This window comes from Syngnathoides biaculeatus, chromosome 7 (assembly GCF_019802595.1).
Source record: "Syngnathoides biaculeatus isolate LvHL_M chromosome 7, ASM1980259v1, whole genome shotgun sequence".
Classification (NCBI taxonomy): domain Eukaryota; kingdom Metazoa; phylum Chordata; class Actinopteri; order Syngnathiformes; family Syngnathidae; genus Syngnathoides; species Syngnathoides biaculeatus.
In genome coordinates, this window is record NC_084646.1 from 14,385,709 (window position 1) to 14,407,154 (window position 21,446).

Here is a 21,446-nt window from a genome sequence, read left to right on the forward strand (position 1 = left end):
CAATTCAGTCTTGCCAGTGACGCTGAAAATAGTTTCACTTAGTAATATGAAAATTAGGCAGCACGTCAGATCATTTCAACAAAAAAAAAAAGTGTCACGCTCAAAAGGCCATTTTATTTTGAAGTGGTCATTTTAAGGTCATTTCCATGACCTAATTTATTCATCAACAACTTTTGTCTATCTACAGCAAGGGTGCTCAGACTTTTTTTTTTTTACCCCAAGTTCTACTTCTCAAGCATCCAGCCTCTCGTGATGGACGTGGGGGGAGGCGGCTAACATTTTTTTTTTTTGAAAAAGAATGACCAAATATGAAATAGAATGACCAAGTCACACAGATCTACCCACTACAAAAATGCACATTTATATTCATGTATATTGAGGATTCTTTATGTGTAGACGTATGTTTGTGTGCCTTGCATAACCGCATGAGCCAATTTTACACAACATAATTAACTTTAAACATTTTTTGTAACTATCTGGGCTCACGTTGATGATCACTAAACACCATACCAATGAAAATGCACACCTGGGCTGTGTCACTCACGTCAGTGGATTTCATCCAACTGCAGTGAGAAACACTCACAATCTGAAATGTGTGTGTGTGTGGGGAAGGGGGGGGATTGGGATTTTAGTTTGTTCACTTTTCTCATTCTCAGCTTGCTTTTCGGCGGAATGCCAGTGTCGTATTTTCCATAAACACTTCGAAAATGCCGCGACACATTTCACTACACTGGTAGATGAGGCAAACGCACTTCAAAAATGACGGTTAAAAAATTGTCCGCCTCCCATTCCGTATAAAAGTGATACGTTTTTGTCTTCTTCACTGCAGTTTCCATAGTCAAGTTTGTTAAGATTTCTTAAGCGAAAGCTTAAAATAAGGGGGGAAGTCAATGACAGCGTGTTTTCCTGCACTGCGGTTTGCACATGCGAAGTGAGCTAAAGTTAAAAACAAAATATAGCTGATGTCTTTTTTTTTTTGCCCCCTCGGCCCACCGTCGCGATGAACCGAAACTGCCTCGCAACCGACTGGTTGATCATTTAGAGTCTCCAATTAATGCATGTTTTTGGGATGTGGTAGGAAACCGTAGTGCCCGGAGAAAACCCACACATGCACGGCGAGAACATGCAAACTCCACACAGGCAGGGCCGGGATTTGAACCCCAATCCTCACAGAACTGTGAGGTGAACGATCGAACCAGATGGTCCACAGTGCTGCCCCACATTATGTCAGTTGTTTATTTTTAGTTCTCCTCGTTTTTTCCCCCAATGAAGGTGGGAAGGTTCTAGGTCATAATTGTGGAAAATGTTTTAAAATAGTTTCTCTTGTCTCAATTTGTTATGTCACAAAAGCCTGGCATTTGTAAGAGGGGCGCATAGATTTATTATATTTTACTCTCCGTGTTCCAGTCAGACATGAGGGGAGCTGGAACCCATGCATGGTTACACTTTGTCCTACATTTATTTGTCCTATATGATTGTGATTCTGGGACAAAATGGGATAACGTGGCTGTCAAACAACTAACTTTGGTCCAAACGTGAGTGAGTTGAGATCCGTGCTGCTCTTCTTTTTACCATCTCCATTTCCTTACATTCTCCCTCATGCCAATTATCCTTTAACTCCCCCCCCATCTTTCCCCCAATCACTCTCGTTTTTCCATACACGACTCTTGTGTTTCAGCCTTTTAGTCCAGGCATTTTAGTTTTCTGTCAAGCTTTTATTTCTTTCTCTAGCTTTGAATGTGGTCCCTCTTATCCTTGTCGAGTGTTTGTTGCATACTTACCGTAGCGCTCTCTCTCTCTCACTCTCTCTCTCTCTCTCTCTCTCCCTCTCTCTCACAAACCCCATGCAAACCATCTCAGAATCTCTCCCTTTCACATATGGAAGCAGACACCTCGCACATCACACCTGACAACTCAAAGCTATTAAAGCCCTCCCCCCCTTGTCGCGTCAACATAAAAAGGCATGTGACGTCTCGCTTTGTAAAGTCTGTCTCACCCTCACACCATCTTTCATCAGCCTCTCCTTCACCTTGCCATCGTTACCGCCACCTCTCTTTAACTCAATTCCTGTCTGTCTATGCTTATTAATTCTCTCTCCATCTACTCCGTCGGCCTCTTCCCTGCTGTTATCACGCAGCGCTCAACTCTCACTCAGGCCGTCTTGTCAGGTATGCTTCTTTTTGACAAAACAGGGTCAAACACAGTTGAACTGGAGTATTTTTGAGAGTAGCATCCATCCATCCATCCATTTTTTTTGCCGCTTATCCTCATTACATTTTTAGCATTTCCAGTGCAATATTTCATTTATCAATTGGTTTGGTGGGCTGGCATTTCGGTGGGTCGGTGTGTTGGTTGTTTGGTGGGCCGATGGGTTTGTTAGGGGGTTGGTTGGTTGTTACATTAGTGATTGGATTGGTTGATTGGTTGGTTGCTTGGTGGGTTAGCAGGATTACACAAAAATGACTAACCCGTTTCCACAAGGTAGCACATGGGCCAAGGATGTACCAATTCTGTAATAATGTTGTTCTTATCTGTATAAAGGTGCAGATTAGGGAATATATTTTCACAGTTTGCCGTTTTTGGCCTCTTATATCAGGACAAGTGGGGGCAACAATGAAGCAGATCCATGGTGAGTCAGGTAGTCTGGCTCCCTCCCACATTCCAAAAATGTGCAGGTCATGTTCACTGTAGACTAACTTGTCCCTTGGTGGGAACGTCTTGTGAATGCTTGTTTGTAGGTGCCCTCCGATTGACTGAAGTTGATATATTGGTCCATGTGCCAATACTGTACCCAGCTTTGGCGTGTACTTTACAGCCTGCAAATGATTTTTCCAAGAAGACAAAGAAAGTCTCTTGCATTTGAACTCAGAATTTTGAGGAAGAACCTCCTACTGTGTACAAACAGCGTATAACAATATGCAAAGAAATGCATAGTCGTGTTTATATAAGGGCAATGCTGCAGCGTTCAGCTCAAGGCAGAGCCAGGCATTGTTTGGATTGTGGCTGCAACATTCAAGAAGCTTTGACAGACGTGCACATGTGAGAGCCCAGGGACTGAAAAAGAAAGATGTTCAGCTCATTTCTGTTCCCTTGAGACTGTTTAATTAAAAATTCTATTCATGGCAGCGCATTCCACAGCCAGTGTCAGAGAAGTTACTGGGATGTGCTCGAGAAAATTAAATCAAGGCAAAACTGAAGTCGCAAATAGTTTTATCCTGAAATATTTACTGAGAGGGGAGAAGAGTAAATTAATACATTTGTTCATTACCTTGAGCATCTGAGTACATGACAATGAATTGCAAAGTGTTTGAATGGTTAGTGTTACTACTCAATACCCATAATTACAGTATCAATGAAATTCAGTAAATTGGTAAATTTACTGAATCTACTATTTATTGTAAAGAACCAAACATGAACATGAAGTCGGTTTACCTTCTGAAAAGAACCTAGCGTTGCAATGTTAGTGCGCCAGTGGGTAGGAGGAGGCTCTGTAATACTAATTATACTGTAGCTGAGATCACAGTGCCACACTATTTCATTGTCTTTTTTTTTTTTAAAGGTTTATCCTCACTTAACAGCCACCATCCCCCCTGCAGGTCCCATTATATAATCCCTGTGGTGAGTTGCTGCACTCTGCACTGCTTAAGTGCACCACAATGTATGTATATGTAGATTGGACACAGCAAGTGTGTGGGGAAGAAAGTACGTATGCGTGTGCGTGTATGTGTATATATAAGAGACGGTCAAGAAACCAAACAGCTCACATCATTAAGCAGGAACGACAATAACAGGCCAGCCACAGATTACACAAAAAGGCGTGTCTTTGTATGTGTTTGTTCTTCCTGCTTCTCTGTCGCAATTAAAGCTCAAAATGCAGTCCATAACAGAGCTACAATACTTCTTGTAAGATATTAGAGATAGATTTCTTATTAAAAAGACATCATATTTGTTGGTTTTTGGGGAGGCTGGTATGGATTAGTGGCATTCTTGTTTAATTGAGTGGGCAATGATGAGTTGAGATATACACAAATGGGTTAAAGTCCTATGTTAGAGCACCACAACACATGAAGAGTTTGTGGACTATGTTTTTAGGTCTAAACAGGTCCTGGAGTGACCGGTTAAGATTTGCCCAACACCCAACGATGCTGTGGAACCCAAAAGTGTGGCGACAGGTTTTGCCGCAACTCAAAATTTGAAACACCAACGCAACGTCTTGGATTACACTTCAAAATGCACAAAAGCTCTCACTCACACTCAAAATATATTTCTGGGTTTTGAGCGAACGAGAGACGGAATGGCTGCAGTACTAGCACCAGCAATAAGAATGGAGCTATTATGGAGAGATAGAGGATCAAATTAGCCAAGACTGCAAAACTGCAAAAGAAAATATAATCGATAATATTGTGAATTTGAAGTAGAAATTTCAAGGGCCCCTATCAGTCGTGGACTTTTCTCCCCTTCTTGTGGCTCTGAAGACGGGTTTGTGATTACTTTTCGTAGAAGCTACACCCTTTGGTCAGTTCATTAGATGTTCAGTTTTCTTTAACATATCTCACCAGTAGTGTTTTTCTGATCATGACCAATATTATCTCTTGCTGTTGCAATCTCAAGAGAACCTTTGTTCATTTATCACCACCCAGCAGTTACACACACTCAGAGCATTGAGACAACTGTTTATTTGAATTACTCACTTTAATATATTCTGCAGTGAAAGCCCACACTATAAGGGTGGGTTTAAAGTGCTAAGGTGGTGAATCTAAAGGGGACGTTGATGTGTGTGTATACCACTGTGCGTGTTTGTGGCTTCATAAAACAATGTGTGGGAGTGGCGTTTATACACGCGGGAATGCGACTTCACCCATGTGTGTGTTGGTGTGTGGGCAAGCGTGTTTTTTGTAAAAAGCCTTCACAAAGGTATTGTTCTTTGGGGTCTCTTGGGTGAGACCGTTTCAGTCATCTCGCCACCCACTCACTCACACACACGGTCACTGACAATATGTTAAATTATTTATTAGAGGGGTTTTTCAAAAGTGCACTAAGAGGTCAGGTTAGCAAGCTGCGAGTCCATCAGCACCTCTTGCAGAGAGTTTCATCAGAGTCAACGTCAACACAACCAGTACACGGAGGTACGTGTGAATTTTAAGGGCTCCGAGTCCGGTTCATTTTTTTTTTTAATCCTTTTTTTCCCGTCTTGTTTTGAGACTCCTCAGACTGTTTTAAGGCTCTTAAAAAATCAATCCCTCCCCTGCATCTGGCCTTCTTTAAATCCTGAGAACCCAAAGACCCAGCCCTGGATGGCAACAGCAATCCTTCCCCACAATTCTCATCCCAACTGTTAGGAAGGGTTTTTACAATATCCTCCTTCGTATGATCATACATTTTTTTTTTTGTTTGAAGGGAGGAAATATTTTTAGGAATATTTGTTCCAAGGAAACCCATTCAGTTCTGAAGAACAACTGCCCAAGATGTTTTATAAAATGTAGGTTTGAGAGCATCTCTGAGTCAATAGTTTCCGACAGACAAATTTTCTTTTAAGAAGTATGTTCTAGCGAGAACCCAATCATCCATTCCATCTGATCCCCTAATGTGTGTTATTTAACAGTGACACATAATGCAATGTGATGTTTGGTACGTGTGAGACTTTTTTTCATGAACAGCCGCATTTGGTCATGATCGCCGCTTGGGGTGACGAGTTATGAGAGTTTCGCGTTTCATGGCACGACGACCAGCCATCCCGCCAAAGATGTGCCCACGTCGAATAACAAAAGCTCAGAAATGATACAAAAAAGTTTCAGGCATCTGTCGGATGCACCGGTTTGGAATCTGGTGGTGGTGAGGTGAATACTGTTGGATGAGTTTGTTCTGGTACAACCCTTGGAAAAGACCCAAAAATTCAGCAACTTCATCCCAAAAAAAAAAGATGGTGGAAGATGGGTTATCAAACAAAAAAAATCATTACCTGGATGAAGGATTTTATTTGCACACTTTGGGCCTGACTGAATGACATAAAAGTCATGTTTTGTTTGGTCCCGAGTTGCCCATCCTAAGAAATATTGCATTTAAATCTCAAAAAACTGGTCTGGAAGAGGTCAGGTCTGGATGACCCTGATGCAAGGAAATTCAGAGTTGAAAAGGTGTTTTTCTATTGGTGACTTGTTCCAAGTCTGCGCTTTGATCATTCAAAAGCTCCAAAAACTGCACCGCTGAATAGAAGCTATTTTTCTCCCCTCTTTCTGGCATTTAAATTTTATGCAGGCGGAAAGATCTATTCTCCTCAGCGCCTCTCATTTTGTATTTGTTTGGGTGAGCAATTAAGTTTGTGGCCCTTTTCTTTGTGCTAACCTTAAGTAAGTCAGGCTCTTTAACTCAATTTCTCACTATCAATTAACCAGAATGTAGCCTTGTAATTGTCAAATATTGGTAAAAAATAAAAAAAAAAAAAACCCACACTGTTCATCTTTTTTTTTCCTCCACTTTAGTTCACAGTTAGCCTTGATAGAGGTCTGCGCTAATGTGACCTTCAACTTTTGGAAAGTACTGAATCTCTCTTTTAAAACCGAGTCAAATGAGGCGTGTTTCAACTGTGGTAGACAACGATAAGAGTGAGAATGATTTTGTTAAGTAATGAAACCTCGGTTATATTATAAACAAAATGTCTCAAAACAAGAAAAAAGATCCTCTTAGCACACATCAATATCTCTAATAGAGCTAAAACAATTACACTATGTGTAGAAATAAGATGAAGCCGCGCATAAAAAACAAAGTTTGGAATCATTTCAGACTAAAATAGAAAATTGAAGTGCAATGCGTCGACTGCAAAGTAGAACTTAAATACCACAACACCACATTTAGGTGGACATTGATGGAAGCTAATACTGTATAGCTTACCACTGCTAGTTAGAACAGATCTTAATGCCCCCACAAACACTCAAGGATAGACAACTGCCGGTGTCCATTCAATCAATCACTATATTTTCCAAACATTAACAAAATAATACATACTAAGGACATTCATACATGAGCTCCTATAGCTATAAGTGACCACCAGGCACTCCAAACGACCAGTTAAAGATTAGCTAGTTAACAGGCAGCCGCTAAATGAGCTCACAGCTAACTCTACATTCTCATTCACCAACTCCTCCATCACTCACCAGGCCAAGCTCCACTTTTTACAGTCACAAACACGCACGCACACACACACACACACACACACACACACACAATCAAAGTTACAGACATTACACCTTATTGGTCCAATGTCAGCAAAAGAAAAAACAAGGATCGGATCGCACTGGATCTGAACTCTCCAATTTACCACTCTTATACAAGCAGTCCATTTTATGCTCTCCTCCAGCACTTCTATCCAACAGCCCCCTGGCACCATACAGAGACCACATGATCACAACAACAGGTTTCTAATGTGCTATTGTCGTAGCAAGGAATAAGAGTGACTGTTGACACTCCAGTTGAAGTTCACTGTAAAAATAAACGTGTGAAAAGGAATTACACTTCTTGAATGTTCAAATAGATCACAGACTTCGTTTGTTTCTTTGTTTTTGTCGTACAGAAGTGCCAGCATAATGCTATCACAAAATGAGTGAAAAACACCATTGAGAAGTTAACAAAAATTAGTATTGAACTCATTCTCAAAATAATTATTGGTACACAAATGCTGATTAACCCACTTTGTTACTGCAATTGAGTATCTGATCGCCCCTCATAGGTCAAGATGTGCACAGCAGTCTCTTTATGAATATGAATAAATGATTCAGTTTTTCTTACACCTACTGCTGCTGATTAGTGCTCTCTGACAAATCCCACTTGAACAAGCCTATTTTTACATTACATACGACAGGATATTTAAATGCAAAATTAGAATTGCTGAAAAATGGATCAGACTGCGATGTTGGTATCAGTCAAAACTCAAGGCTGCAATATCGGTATCATATCGTAAATGGAAAAAATCAGATCAGGACATCCTAATTAGAGTACACATGCACATTTTGTTGCTTAATAGTGCAAAAAATCCATTTTTATCTGGTTACTTGTAGAAGAATCTATTCTAAAGACATTTGATAGCTGCAGCCCTGTTACAAAGACTCCACACACAACTCCCAGGAGAAAAGTTCACAGATGCTAAGGCTAACAAGATGAAAGGCGTCGTGGCGCGTCCGCCACCTTTTTCTGCTCTTGCCAAGAAAGCCCCCGTGCCCTCACTATTTTTTATTCCCAGCTGTCATGCTCAATCCTTTTATTGTCTCATACACCACCGCCACCACTGTTATCTTTTCCTCCTTTATTCCGCCTCTGCCAAAGTTCCTTCATCCTTTTGCTTTTGCCCATTTGGATGAAGCTGGAGAGAAAAAAACCTGCTGAAATGTTGAACACAGCTTTTCATTCTGTATCTGAGAATGAGGAGCTATGCGGTAATACATGCAACACAACCAGGAGATTACTTCACCTGACCTGGTCAACTACTGGAAGATTACCAGTGCGACTACAAGACTAAACTCACATTTGATGTATTTCAGTTTTTTAAGAGTTTATTCATCACATGTTAAGATTCAAAGCAAACCAAGGACACAATAACACCACTTTTATGCCAACTGGTTTTTTTTTTGGTGCTAGTTAGATAACGTTCCTGTTCTTTGTCATCTTCAACACAAGCAAAGGCGACTTGGTTGAATCTGGCCAATAATTTCCATTCTGAATTTTGATGAAACAATATTTTGCCCCTCAGGCACGGCTAATTAATAACAGCGGACCCCTGCAGAGTCTTTGCTTGTCTCCCACACACGCATAAACCATGTAGGGAGTGCCTAATATAATTCTGCACTGTAAGATGTCATGTGGTTTTAAGATACTCTGCATATTCTTTATTTTTTCCAAGTTAACCGACTGACAGAGTAACGATGTGGCTGTACTGCCTCATATTTACTCTGCATAAATTAAAGTGTCCAAAGACAGGTGTCCCCATCTTGTGTCATCATATTTGAAAAAGACTTAAGATGTTCACACACCTTGAGCAATAATTGTAGTCTCATTTTATTTTTAATAAATTCTGAAAAATCTCAACAACAACAAAGACAAAAAACAAAAAATACTGTGTGCAAATTTTGAGGAAAACTAATCCATTTTGGAATACGGAATGAAAAAAAACAAAATGTGGGAAAAGTGAAGCAATGGGAATAGTTTCTAGCACCACCTAAATACGCCAAGAATTCATTTCACTGCCTCATAGAGAGTACAACAAGGCAGGAGAGAAGAAGAAATTCTACAAACTTCTTGAGGGTGTTTGAAGGTCAAAAAAACACAGAATAAAAACATGTTTGATTGTAAATCTGCAAAAGGTTCTTAGGACAAGAACCACAGGCATCCATGTGCTGGTTTTGGGCAGAGTATGCATGAATTGAATTTAAAGAGCTACTTTGCCAAGCTTGCAGTTGGCGGGCGAACAGTTCAGAGTTCAATTAAGCAACTAGTGAGGATAAGCAGTACAGAAAATGGATGGATAGATGGACTTTGTCAAGCAGGAAAACTATTTAACGACACACCACTACCAAGGGGGATTCTCAGACCAAATGTAAGCAAATGTGAGCACACCCTGTCATTCGCCACAACAGATCTTTACTTACAGACAACAACACATATGGAGGAGTTCAAAGGCAGTGGTGAAATGTGACAATTATCAATGCCACAAACAGTAGTGACTCTCACTAAGTTTGACGTAAGCGCCTTGACGCCTATGTGAGTTTGTGTTAATTGATACGACATACTGGCAAGAAACAAACATGGCTCTGACTATCATCTACTGTACATACACAAGAAGCAAAGCCACACACTTTTCAGCGGGTCACGGTGCCATCCCGCAAACCTAGACGAACAAATGTGTAATATTACTGCTTGTATGAATAGTTTAAACTTAACTACAAAATTTGTCTCAAGTACAAATAGGTTACAGAATATTTTCTTTCAAAATAATGCACTGTAAGTGCACATTTAAATGCACATACGGCGGAAGATGAGCCCTTCACCTATCAGTCAAACATACATTTGAGCTAGTCAGCTACTGTTTGAATAACCTTTGCCGCTGTGCTGATCCTAATTTTGTGTGTGTATGTTAATAGGCAAATAACACAAAACAAATTCGGAACAAGGCGCTGAAATTTTAAAGGACCTTGGTGGTGGAGCGCCAGATCATTAGCTTGCGGACTAGTTCGTTAGTTAGCGACCAACCAAACAGTAACAGCTTTCATTTTAGGGTCTGTGCTGTGTGAATCTATGCGCCGTGCATGAGCAAGGCTGTGGAGTATTAAGACAGAGCACCGGTCCGCCGGTGTTCCACGAGCCCACTAGCAGCTAACGGCAAAGCTGTTCAACTCTCTGTTCGGCTCACCACAACAACAATTTATTGAGTACATAAAAACTATGTAATTTTTATTTCGCGAACAAAAAGGCGTAATTTTTGTGTCATGCCTATCTTATGCTCACTTTAAAGCACAATCAAAGCTATAATACCAAATGAGGAATAAATGATTTTGAGGATGCGGTGACCAGTCGCTGATGATTTAATGACACACGGGATCATGAGTGGGTTCAACAGAGATGAAAATGTCTCCGGCAAAATAAGCATGGAACATTTATTTTTGGAAGTATTTTCATATTGTAGGCGTTTCAAGAAAAAGTGCACAAAGATCAATCCAAAGTTTCTCTCTTCTTCCACCTTGTTGCGTTGAAAGCAATGATGCGGTCTGACAAGTATTTCACAGTTGTGACAGTATTGCTCATTCGCTGGGTTCCGCGTCAAAGAGACTTTAGTTCCAAATAAAAGCTTTGTTCTGTGGGCACACACGCACACACACACACAGAAACAGAATAGCAGGATAAGTTTGGCACACCACCTCACCTTTTTTAAATTTCATTTTTGCTTTCACGGAGTCGCATCGCATCGGACTATATGAATAAATAAAGCTGTCTTTCCAGAACATCTTATTTACATGCCGGGTGCACAAATAACTGCAGTGTTGTTTATGATATTTATTTCTTTTTGAACACCTTGACAGCCTTTCTCACTCGTAGACATAATTTGCCATTGAGGAAAATCCACACCTCACAAGAGTTTATCTTTCCCTCCAGCAACAGTTTATTTGAGAGCTGTTTGCAAGACGACAAATCAGCCACAGACGACAAAATCTTAGAAGTATTTAGTATTTCGCATCAAACAAAGACATTACTGATGCCATTTGAGCAGTAAAATTTAGTGATGTGCAAACAACGGCTGATGTTCACATCACCATTGATAAAAATGCCTGATGTCATCCTGCTTGTTGCGCCTCGGCCTGATATTTAGAGATCCTAAAACTGATGAATAGTAATGACGGTGAACAGAGCAGGAAAAAAAAGAATTATAATAACCTAACCTTACACCCCCTTACACACACAAACACACACACACCCCGGATGCAAATGGGGCTCAGTGTGGATGACAGGCCTAACAAACTAAATATAGCCTTCTGGGTTATCTCCTCCGTGGGCATAGCCAGTCCGTTGTTGCTTCACATTATTTATGTGTCTATGCCTCGATACACACACACACACGCACACCCGATCGTACACACTTTGCTCTTACACCCTGCATCACCGTTGCTATCTTTCCCCATTTCTTCCCACCACCACATTATAATCTTTTTTTCCCCCCTTTTCATTTTTCTCCCCCTCACCCACCCATCCTCTTTCCCACCCTCATCAGTCCCTGCTTTTCATTTTACCCATCGATCCACAATTCTCATTTTTTTTTCTCCTCCAGTCTGACACAGAGCGAGTTATCTTTGCCTTTGAGCGTCAATGTCCCCTGCCTCATCCTGCTCACGCTGACCGTCTTTCATGAACGCTGCCTGAGAAGCATAGCACCACGCTAGCTGTCCAGTGCACACCTGAAGTGTATGCCATGCCATCATGTGTACTAGTGTCATATAGATGGGGGAAAACTGTGGATTCTAAAGTGGTTATAACATGACACATACCGTCATTTCCGGCCTACAAGCCCCAACTTTTTTCACACGCTTTCAACCCTGCAGTTTATGCGGAGATGTGGCTAATTCGTGCATTTTTTTCTAACGGCCACAAGGGGGCACTCGAGCGGAAAAGGCAAAAATGACACCGGTGGAATACATGTGCCGAGGAAGTGACTTTACTGGCCCTGTTAGCGCTGCTTTAGCACTGTGGTAGCCGTGTTGCTGCTGTGTTACTGGCGTGTCTCAGTGATATTTACCGGTAAATTTTATTTTACCCGGACCTGTTAGTGTTAGCATTTGCATTAGCGCCACACTAACACTGCTCTAGCATCAAACTCTTTCTTTGTACAGTCTTTCTAAATATCTCATGTTTGAATGTGGGTTTCAATGTGGGCATTTTCGGCTTTTACACAACTGCGGCATATCTATGAACCAAATGGTATTTCCTTCACAAATGTACTCTTACAACAAGAAGCGCTCTGAAGCCCGTGAATTATGGTATATTGTGCACAAATATTCCCGTGGCATGCAGAATCCTAATGAAGTAAAAATGGATAAAATCAATGGCTAAATTGATTGTTTGTGCCATTTTGCTCATTTAGTTTTTGTTAGCTACCACTCACCAAATAGCGTCGGTATTACCACATTATGGTAAACTTCCATTACTCAGTGACTCTCTGTGCTGTTTCTTTTATGCTTTGATATCTCAAAAATAAGTATTCCCTGTCTGTTGTCAAACAAGAACGGATGGCTTCAACTACCGGAGACCAATTCTTTGTGTGTTTTTGACATACATGGCAAATAAAGATGATACTGATGAGGACAATGGCTGTCAAAACTGGATGGATTTCGTTGCCAGTTATTGTGTGTTTGTGTTATATTGTGTCTACTTGTAAATGTATCACACCATCTCTCGCGCCTGATTCTTCTATTCTTAAATTCATGCCTTCCCATCTGCGCATCTATCCAGCTTAAAGTCCTGATCTGGCTTGCCCTCCCAGGTTTACGAAAGGCAAGCAGCTTTGTAGACGGTGCATATCAAATTCTGCTCGGCTCTGTGTGGATTTTGTACCACAGACAAAGCCTTACAATACATGTGAGCCTTTAGTTGCACATAGACACCGACAAAGAGGAGCTCAGGCTGAAAGACTGGGGGGGAGGAGCGGCAGGGGGGGGGATGACTTCAGGGGGAAGTGGGAAAATATATTTGAGAATTTTGAAAAGTACATTTTGAGAGTTGCATAGGAGATAAAGCAAGCGCAGAATCTTTCACCACGGCAACCCTTGATCACCTTCTCAGCTGTTACCCATGCACCCGCTACATTGATAAAGTCAGTGTTTCCTAATCCAAGGCACCTATCTTACAGAGAATTCTCCAGGAAAACTAACAAAAAAAAAGACAAAAAGTATATACACCGTAATGATGCAATCGGGACCTATTTATTTGAACACTCAGCTATTGTTGTGTTGTATGAATGGCAATTGGTGGATACACATTTTATTGGACTTTCTGCCATTTAGTGGAAGCACATTTAATTGTTCTGTCTGACACTATATATAACTAGCATAGATAGAGTAACAGATAAATTTGCAGTAAAGCAATTCTTTTTAGATTAATTAGGTGTAATTGGGGCGGCACGGTGAATCAACTTGCAAAGCATTGGCCTCATACTTCTGGGGTCCCGTGTTCAATCCCGGACCCACCTGTGTGGAGTTTGCATGTTCTCCCCATGTCTGCATGGGTTTCCTCTGGGCACTCTGGTTTCCTCCCACACCCCAAAAACATGGAACATTCGTTGGACACTCTAAATTGCCCCTAGGTGTGATTGTGAGTGCATCTGTTTGTCTCAATGTGCCCTGTGATTGGCTGGCAACCAATTCAGTGTACCCCGCCTCCTGCCTGTTGACAGCTGGGATAGGCTCTAGCACTCCCCGCGACCCTCATGAGGATAAGCGACAAAGATAATGGATGTATGGATAGCTGCAATTGGATCATTTCCCAAATATGCCTGATTATCTCTCACAGCACACTGGTTGGGAATCACGTGATTAGATATTAGCATTGATGCTAGTGCGATAGTTCAAACTTCAGTCGAGATAAAAATGCTTCACAAACTTTAAAATGACCTCAAAATGATCAAAGTCAGGGAAATCAAACATTGACTTCATGCAATGTCTATTTCCACTAACAGACACATTTACTACTTTTGATTTGAAAGAAGAGTAGCCCAAAGGTAAATTCACCACTCCACAGCTGTATGGGGAGCCCTGAAGGCATAAATACTGATTCTCTGTTTTTTTTTTTTTTAAAAAAAAAGAGAAGATTGATCGGTACGATCTCGACAAACAAGCGAGACTAACTAACAAGGTTTTTCTTGAAAACCGTAAGTCGACTCACCATGATGTAGTGCCGCTGCATCTCAGTCTTCTCACTGGCCAGCTTCTCACACTCGAGCTTGAGGCTGGAAAATGAAAAATTAATGTATTAAACATTACAACAAAGACATTACATGACAAAGAATATGATACAAAGAAAGTGAGAAAGAGGACAACATATCTTCAGTGAGTCATTGTCTATACCTGACAGATGTATTCATCGTTATGTTTACTACAGTACACATGACGCTGTACCTGTGATACTGGGCCTGGAGGAACTGGAATTCCTCCTTGATGCGGTCCAGAGTTTCCAGGACGGTGAACTTGAAAGACTGGCCAGGTTGCAAGGGGACCTTCACGGGGGGAGAAAAGGACACATGTGAAGGCGGGATGAAAGACAGACGCTCAGCTGTGTATGTGTGTGACTCTGTGAGGAAACAAAGTAAGTGCATGTGTGTGTGTGTGTGTGTGTGTGTGTGTGTGCAAAGATGAAAGTGAGAAAAGGTCACTTCCTCTTCCCACACATCATAAAGCTGTGTCCTCCGCTAATGACTCTTCCTCCTTCCCTCCTCTTTCCTCTCCCTCTCTTCCACATTAGCATCCTCCCCACTTTCTTGGCGGCACGCTAATGTATTCTAGCCTACAAAGAGCTGCGACGGGAGGAAACGTCATTAGAATAACTTGCAGGGAAATCAAGGCACCTGCTAAAAGCTAAACAAGGACCAACGGAACAAAGCGCCTCTCGGGGGAGCCAGCCCCCGTCCTCCACATTTGTCTTCATCGCAGAGAAACAACTGAGGATATTTTAGATGCCGTTTCACATCAAGTGAAATTACATCCATATTCGATGTATTCAAGATTTACTCATCTAAAACGGGTCTTTTTCATTTCCCCCCCCCCCCTGAGCTCGCTGTCCTGTGTGTAAGGTGCGTATACAAAATGGGGAGATGAAGTAGACTCACAAGGTGGAATGTGCATTTAAAAAAAAGCTACGACTAATAGTGTGTAAAATATATTACTACTCGGCAAAATTTGGGGTGCAGTTTTTGTATTGGATCGCAATAGCGTAGGTGTATTTTGTTTTTAATGTTTTCTAACCATGCAAGCACAAGGCACATATTTTAAATAAGGAAGACCTCCAAACAAAAAGTCATAACAAGCATACACCAACCAACAACCAACATTGTCACATCTTACTTTGTGTCCGCTTACCATGAATGACAACAGGTGCATACAGTATACAGATTAGGTCACTACTGTACCTTCTGCCATATAGTGGTATAATATGTCATTGCCATTGATAGATGAATAAGTAAACATTTGAGTAAAAAAAAATTACCCTTTCCTCCACCACCATTTCCACCAGATGATCTCTTGTGGCAAACTCCGGCGCCACAGCCATAGTTCACATTTTTTTGTAATACTTCCAATCACTTAAAATTTCAAATCAAGTGGGCAAAGACAGACATAGTATCTGAAGGAGGTGACAATTGCGGCTCATATACATAAATCCACGCTTTTGCAATACACTAATTTCTGCACTCTTTAACTATATAAATAAAGTAAAGTAACAATTCAGACCAAGTGTGAATCCATTCAAACTCACTGGCACAAGGCAAAAGGTTTATTATACGTTCACAGGACTCTGCCTGCAGCCAGAGCGAAGAGATTGGCGGTTTCAGTGGCGAACTTCATTAGTCCAGACAAGCACAATTCAATTAGAGTTCAGTTAGTCCTACGCCAGAGGTCGGAAATGTGCATGCTTCCCCCCCATTAATTAATACGCAGAGTCGAGCTGAAGTTGAGACGAGGCAGAGCGGGTAGGTCGACATGGCCGCAACGTACAACGAACTTTGTGTTTGTTTGAGAGAAGAAGGCTGGGAGAAACACTCCACACTGACGGGGTTCGGAAGGGAGTGCAGTATACTTGGGTGCACTACATGCACATACAGTGCCTTGTGAAATTATTCAGCCCCCTTGAATTTTTCAAACTTTCGCCACATTTCAGACTTCAAACATAAGGATACAAAGTAACATTTTTTTTGTCAAGAATCAACAACAAGTGGGACACAATTGTGAAGTGGAACGACAATTATTGGATATTTGATACTTTTTTAAACCCATAAAAAACCTGAAAAGTGGGGCGTGCAATGTTATTCGGCCCCTTGACTTTCAGTGCAGCAAACTCACTCCAGACGATCAGTGAGGATCTCTGAATGATCCAATGTTGACTGATGATAAATAGAATCCACCTGTGTGTAATCAAGTCTCCGTATAAATGCACCTGCTCGGTGATAGTCTCAGAGTTCCGTTTGGTGTAGAGAGCATCATGAAGACCAAGAAACACACCAGGCAGGTCCGAGATACTGTTGTGCAGTAGTTTAAAGCCGTATTTGGATACAAAAATGTTTCCCAAGCTTTAAACATCTCAAGGAGCACTGAGCAAGCAATCATATTGAAATGGAAGGAGTATCAGACCACTGCAAGTCTACCAAGACCTGTCCAGGTGGCCCTCTAAACTTTCACCTGGAACAAGGACAAGACTGATCAGAGATGCAGCCAAGAGGGCCATGATGGCTCTGGATGAACTGCAGAGATCTGCAGCTGAGGTGGGAGAGTCTGTCCAGAGGACAACAATCAGTCATGCACAAATCCGGACTTTATGGATGAGTAGCAAGAAGAAAGCCATTTCTCAAAGACATCCATAAAACATCTCGTTTAAAGTTTGCCACAAGCCACCTGAGAGACACACCAAACATGTGGAAGAAGGTGCTCTGGTCAGATGATATCAAAATCGAAGTTTTTGGCCACAATGCAAAACAGTATGTTTGGCGGAAAAGCAACAAAGGTCATCACCCTGAACACACCATCCCCACTCTCAAACATGATGGTGACAGCCTCATGGTTTGGACCTGCTTTTCTTCAGCAGAGACAGGGAAGAAGGTTCAAATTGATCAGTAGATGAATGGAGCAAAATACATTTACCATTCTGGAAGAAAACCTGTTGGAGTCTGCAAAAGACCTGAGATTGGGACAGAGATTTATCTTTCAACAGGACAACGATCCAAAACATAAGGCCAAATATACAATGGAAACTTATAAATGAACATATCCAGGTGTTAGAATGGCCAAGTCAAAGTCCAGACGTGAATCCAAATCGAGAATCAGTGCGCAGAGCTGAAGACTGCCGTTCACAAACGCTCTCCATCCAACCTCACAGAGCTTGAGATGTTTTGCAAGGAAGCATGAGCAAGAATTTCAGTCTCTCGGTGTGCAAAACTGATAGAGACGTACCCCAAGCGACTTGCAGCTGTAATTGCAGCAAAAGGTGCCGGTACAAAAGTATTGATCCAAGGGGGCCGAATAATATTTCACGCACATTGCACATTTCAGGTTTTTATTTGCTAAAAAAGTTGAAAATATCCAATAAATTTCATTCCACTTCACGATTGTGTCCCACTTGTTGATTCTTGACAGAAAAAAAATGTAATTTTATATCTTTATGTTTGAAGCTTGAAATGTAGTGAAAGGTTGAAAAGTTCAAGGGGGCCAAATACTTTCACAAGGCACTGTACATACAGCACATGAACCCACTGGGAACAAATATGTGCACAGGCATATTTCATATCGCCAAAAAGAGTGCGGATTGCGAGGGGGCGTGATGGCCAAAAAGCCAGATAATGACACGTCTGACAGACAGACGGATTGAGCGAGTGATAGACTGCTCCGACGTTCTCATAGAGGAGAGCGTGAGAGAGACAAGAGTGATTGAGTGAGCGAGAATGCCCTACGACGCCCAAAGAACGAATGCAGACGAAAGAAATATTCTCCCCCACCTCTTTCTTTTTTCGTTGTAGTCAACACAAACGTGGCCATCCTGCCTCTGCAATACTCTGCTAATATGACTGAGTAATACGTCCACAACACTGTGAGGAAACTCCACAAGGTCTTTTAATTTGATTGGAAATGCTTCACATGGGGTACCGGTAGCAAGACAAAAATGATCAGGAATTGAAGATGCCAACATAACCTACCGGATACCATCAAATCATTGTGTGGAGTAATACGCACACCCATATAGGTTCAGCAGAGCAATTGGGCGAGATTGAGATATTTAGCAATTGACACCTACAGCTTGACCTCACACACTCTTTAAACACGTTATAGACACAAGCACCTAAACAGAACAGCACAGAGCCGCGGATTTTTTTGAGATACAAGTCGTCGCTGAGCCAAATTTTTTGCCTCATGCAACTGCGTGGTAAATACGGCCACTCATGTCGGTCTCGCCTTGACACATTTGTGGCAATTTGCAGGAGTTGGCACAACGAGTACCAACATTTTCTCAAGTAAAACTTAGATAAAAGGGACTGGAAGGGATGGAAAGCATAAGCAATATTGACAAAAGATGGCATCGTCGATGGCGTATGTAGGCCACGGCAAACATTTGTTGTTGAAGTTGAGTGTGCGAGCATGTCGGGTCTTTCCTGCGCCGTGACAGATGGCCACGCAGACTGTTGGGGGTCCGAAAGGCTGTCACGAATGGCCGAAAAAACAGCCTCTTGCCTCCTCTTCTTTTTTTTTTTGTACAGAATGTTTGTGAGGGCACATGTCTATGTGAGTGAGATGCAGCCGTCATAGAGAATCAGATGCAAAAACCGATCCTGTTAATCTAGGACGTAGATGTGAAAGATGGGGGAGGGGGGGGGTTTCACACCCACCCATCCACACACATTGACACACCATGTGGGACAGCAGTCAATCACAATTTGAATGAGCTGGCACAAGCAAAACTGGGAATTAGAAAGGATTATCTTTGGCCAACAGAGTAGGGGGAGGTAGGCAAGGGGAGGCGTCTGTTTTGACTCAGTCACCATGCGGGGTATGACCCCTCCTCCCGCCATGGACGTCACCCGTCAATGGTCCGTTCTCATAACTGACTAGTAATGGACTCTTTGATGGACCGATTTAAAAAACGAATTGCCAAAATAAATATTCCAAATAATGAAGTCGAATTTAGTGGTTAGTTTTGAAAATGACCTTCCAGTACCTGTCACACTGACTGTGTGAATGGGAATTTAAATTCAATTTCTGCAACAGTTGGCGAGAGGCTGACACAGCGTTATGTAGTTGAAAAGTTCAGACGCAAAATCAGATCTCCATTTTTTAATTAATATTTCTTTATCTGTTTCCAGGATAAAGCTGAGAATTTGTTTCAGGCGTTATAAGTAAATTCTGCAAGTTTAATGAGCAAATGATGTGCCTAGTGATGAGTTTGCCTTGTGATCATCCAAGATGTCAACCGTCTTTGTTCATTCCAAACGAGAATTTTGCTTCGATTGAAAGAAAAAAAAAGTGCACAATCGTCAACAAAAGCCTTGAAAGTGGCCCTTTCATCCATCGGGTCAGCACAATTTGTTTCGCTTTCTGCCTGAACTCTATCTCCTGAGTCTTTGTTAGTCGCCCTCACTTTCTCTTTTGTAAGACTGAACTTCTGATAAAATGAGCTGCTGTTCCCCCCACCCCCTCACCACCACCACTGGAAATGAAAGCTCAAGTACGGCACAGATGCAGGTCTGTCAGTGATTGGGTGAGAAATAATTCGATCTGTCTGCTCGTCTTCCGACTCTCCCGCCGTTTAGCCTCTGGTGCACTCTAGCAACACGCGGCGTTAGCGGGCATGCCTGTGCAAGGACGCATCTTCCTCTTCCACCCTGTCATTCTTTACCCCTCGCTCTTCATTTTGCATGAGAACGTCTCCAAGACAAGCAGAGACACATTCGGATAAAGCATGAAATAATCATTGGCTGATGAAATATTTAGCTGCGAAAGACATGAATAGATGAGAAATGCCAAGTGTTGGTGCCCCACATGAACACGTCTGCAGCTCGCTGCCTTTTTGGACCAAAGGGCGGTTATGCTGTATTTTGAGGCACGTTGGATCACATTGCATTATGTACTAACACACTGGGCAAGTCTGGAAAGGCATTCGCTCGTTAGCGGTTGACAAATTTCACTTTCGCAATTTGGGATGATTTGATTCCGCCTTGGATGTTGCAAATTAGCAAAGAATTTGGTTAGTGCACTACACATACTGGCCACTCCATTAGGCACACCTGCACAATCTAGGGCTGGATGAGAATACAGTACTATATTTTCACAGAGTTGCTAGAGAGAGAAGGGGCACGTTCAATTTACTTGATGGCAGAGAAGCAGCCATCACATATATTGTAAATTTAATTACAGTGGTACCTATACTTACAAGCGTCCTAACTTAGTAGTTTTTAAGTCGATTCTTGAGTTTCAGGCTAAAGTTTTAACTGTTAGATGGTGATGGCGAACTCCACAACGAGCAGCAGCTTGTCAGATAGTGATCAATTCTTCAAAACAACGACAAGTGTACAGTTGTAGTTTGGTGTTACCTCCAAATCTCTGCCCATGTGTACTAAAAACAATAACCCATGACTCCATATTCTCATTTATTCAGCTAGCTATAGATGGTTACGCTAAAACACTTACCTGTTTCTTGATACTGCCAAAGTGGCTAGCTAACATTAGTTAAACGCCTACTCGTGACTCTATATTGTTATTTATACAGCTAAGGTAGTTCAGGTAAATGAGCTAATGCCTACCATATTTTTCGCACCATAAAGCGCACCTTCAATGAATGGCCCATTTTAAGACGTTTTTTCATATATAAGCCGCACCGCATTACCAGGCGCATACAATAGATGCTACAGTAGAGAATAAGGTTACGTTATGCATCCATTAGATGGAGCTGGACTAAAGGCTCAATATTGATCCATATATAAGTTGCGCCAGATTATAAGGCGCACTGTCGGCTTTTGAGAAAATTAAAATTATTTAGGTGCGCCTTTTAGTGCGGAAAATATGGTATATTTTCAGATATACTTGCAAAATAATGCATAAACTAAGCCATATTATTTGAAAAAAAATCTCACCAAGTGAGCAGAGAGCTATATATAATGTAACTATGGTAGAATCACAAAAACTCAAAGTAAAAAGCAGCTGGCACACTTGCATGTCCATAAAACT

At 41.6% G+C, this 21,446-nt stretch overlaps 1 protein-coding gene across 11 annotated transcripts in view; it reads right to left on the reverse strand.

Moving 5' to 3' along the window:
- The window catches only part of tle2b (TLE family member 2, transcriptional corepressor b), an 86,863-nt gene that overhangs the window by 56,246 nt on the left and 9,171 nt on the right, over positions 1–21,446 (reverse strand). For 4 of the 11 annotated variants that reach the window (XM_061824951.1, XM_061824948.1, XM_061824950.1 and 1 more), the window contains exons 3-4: positions 14,646–14,743; positions 14,413–14,476 (exon numbers count right to left, since the gene is read on the reverse strand). In XM_061824951.1, coding sequence (XP_061680935.1) covers positions 14,413–14,476; positions 14,646–14,743 — 162 coding nt within the window. Of the gene's footprint in view, positions 1–14,412; positions 14,477–14,594; positions 14,889–21,446 lie in introns of those variants that run through there. The other 7 variants (XM_061824946.1, XM_061824939.1, XM_061824941.1 and 4 more) reach the window with 7 other exon arrangements.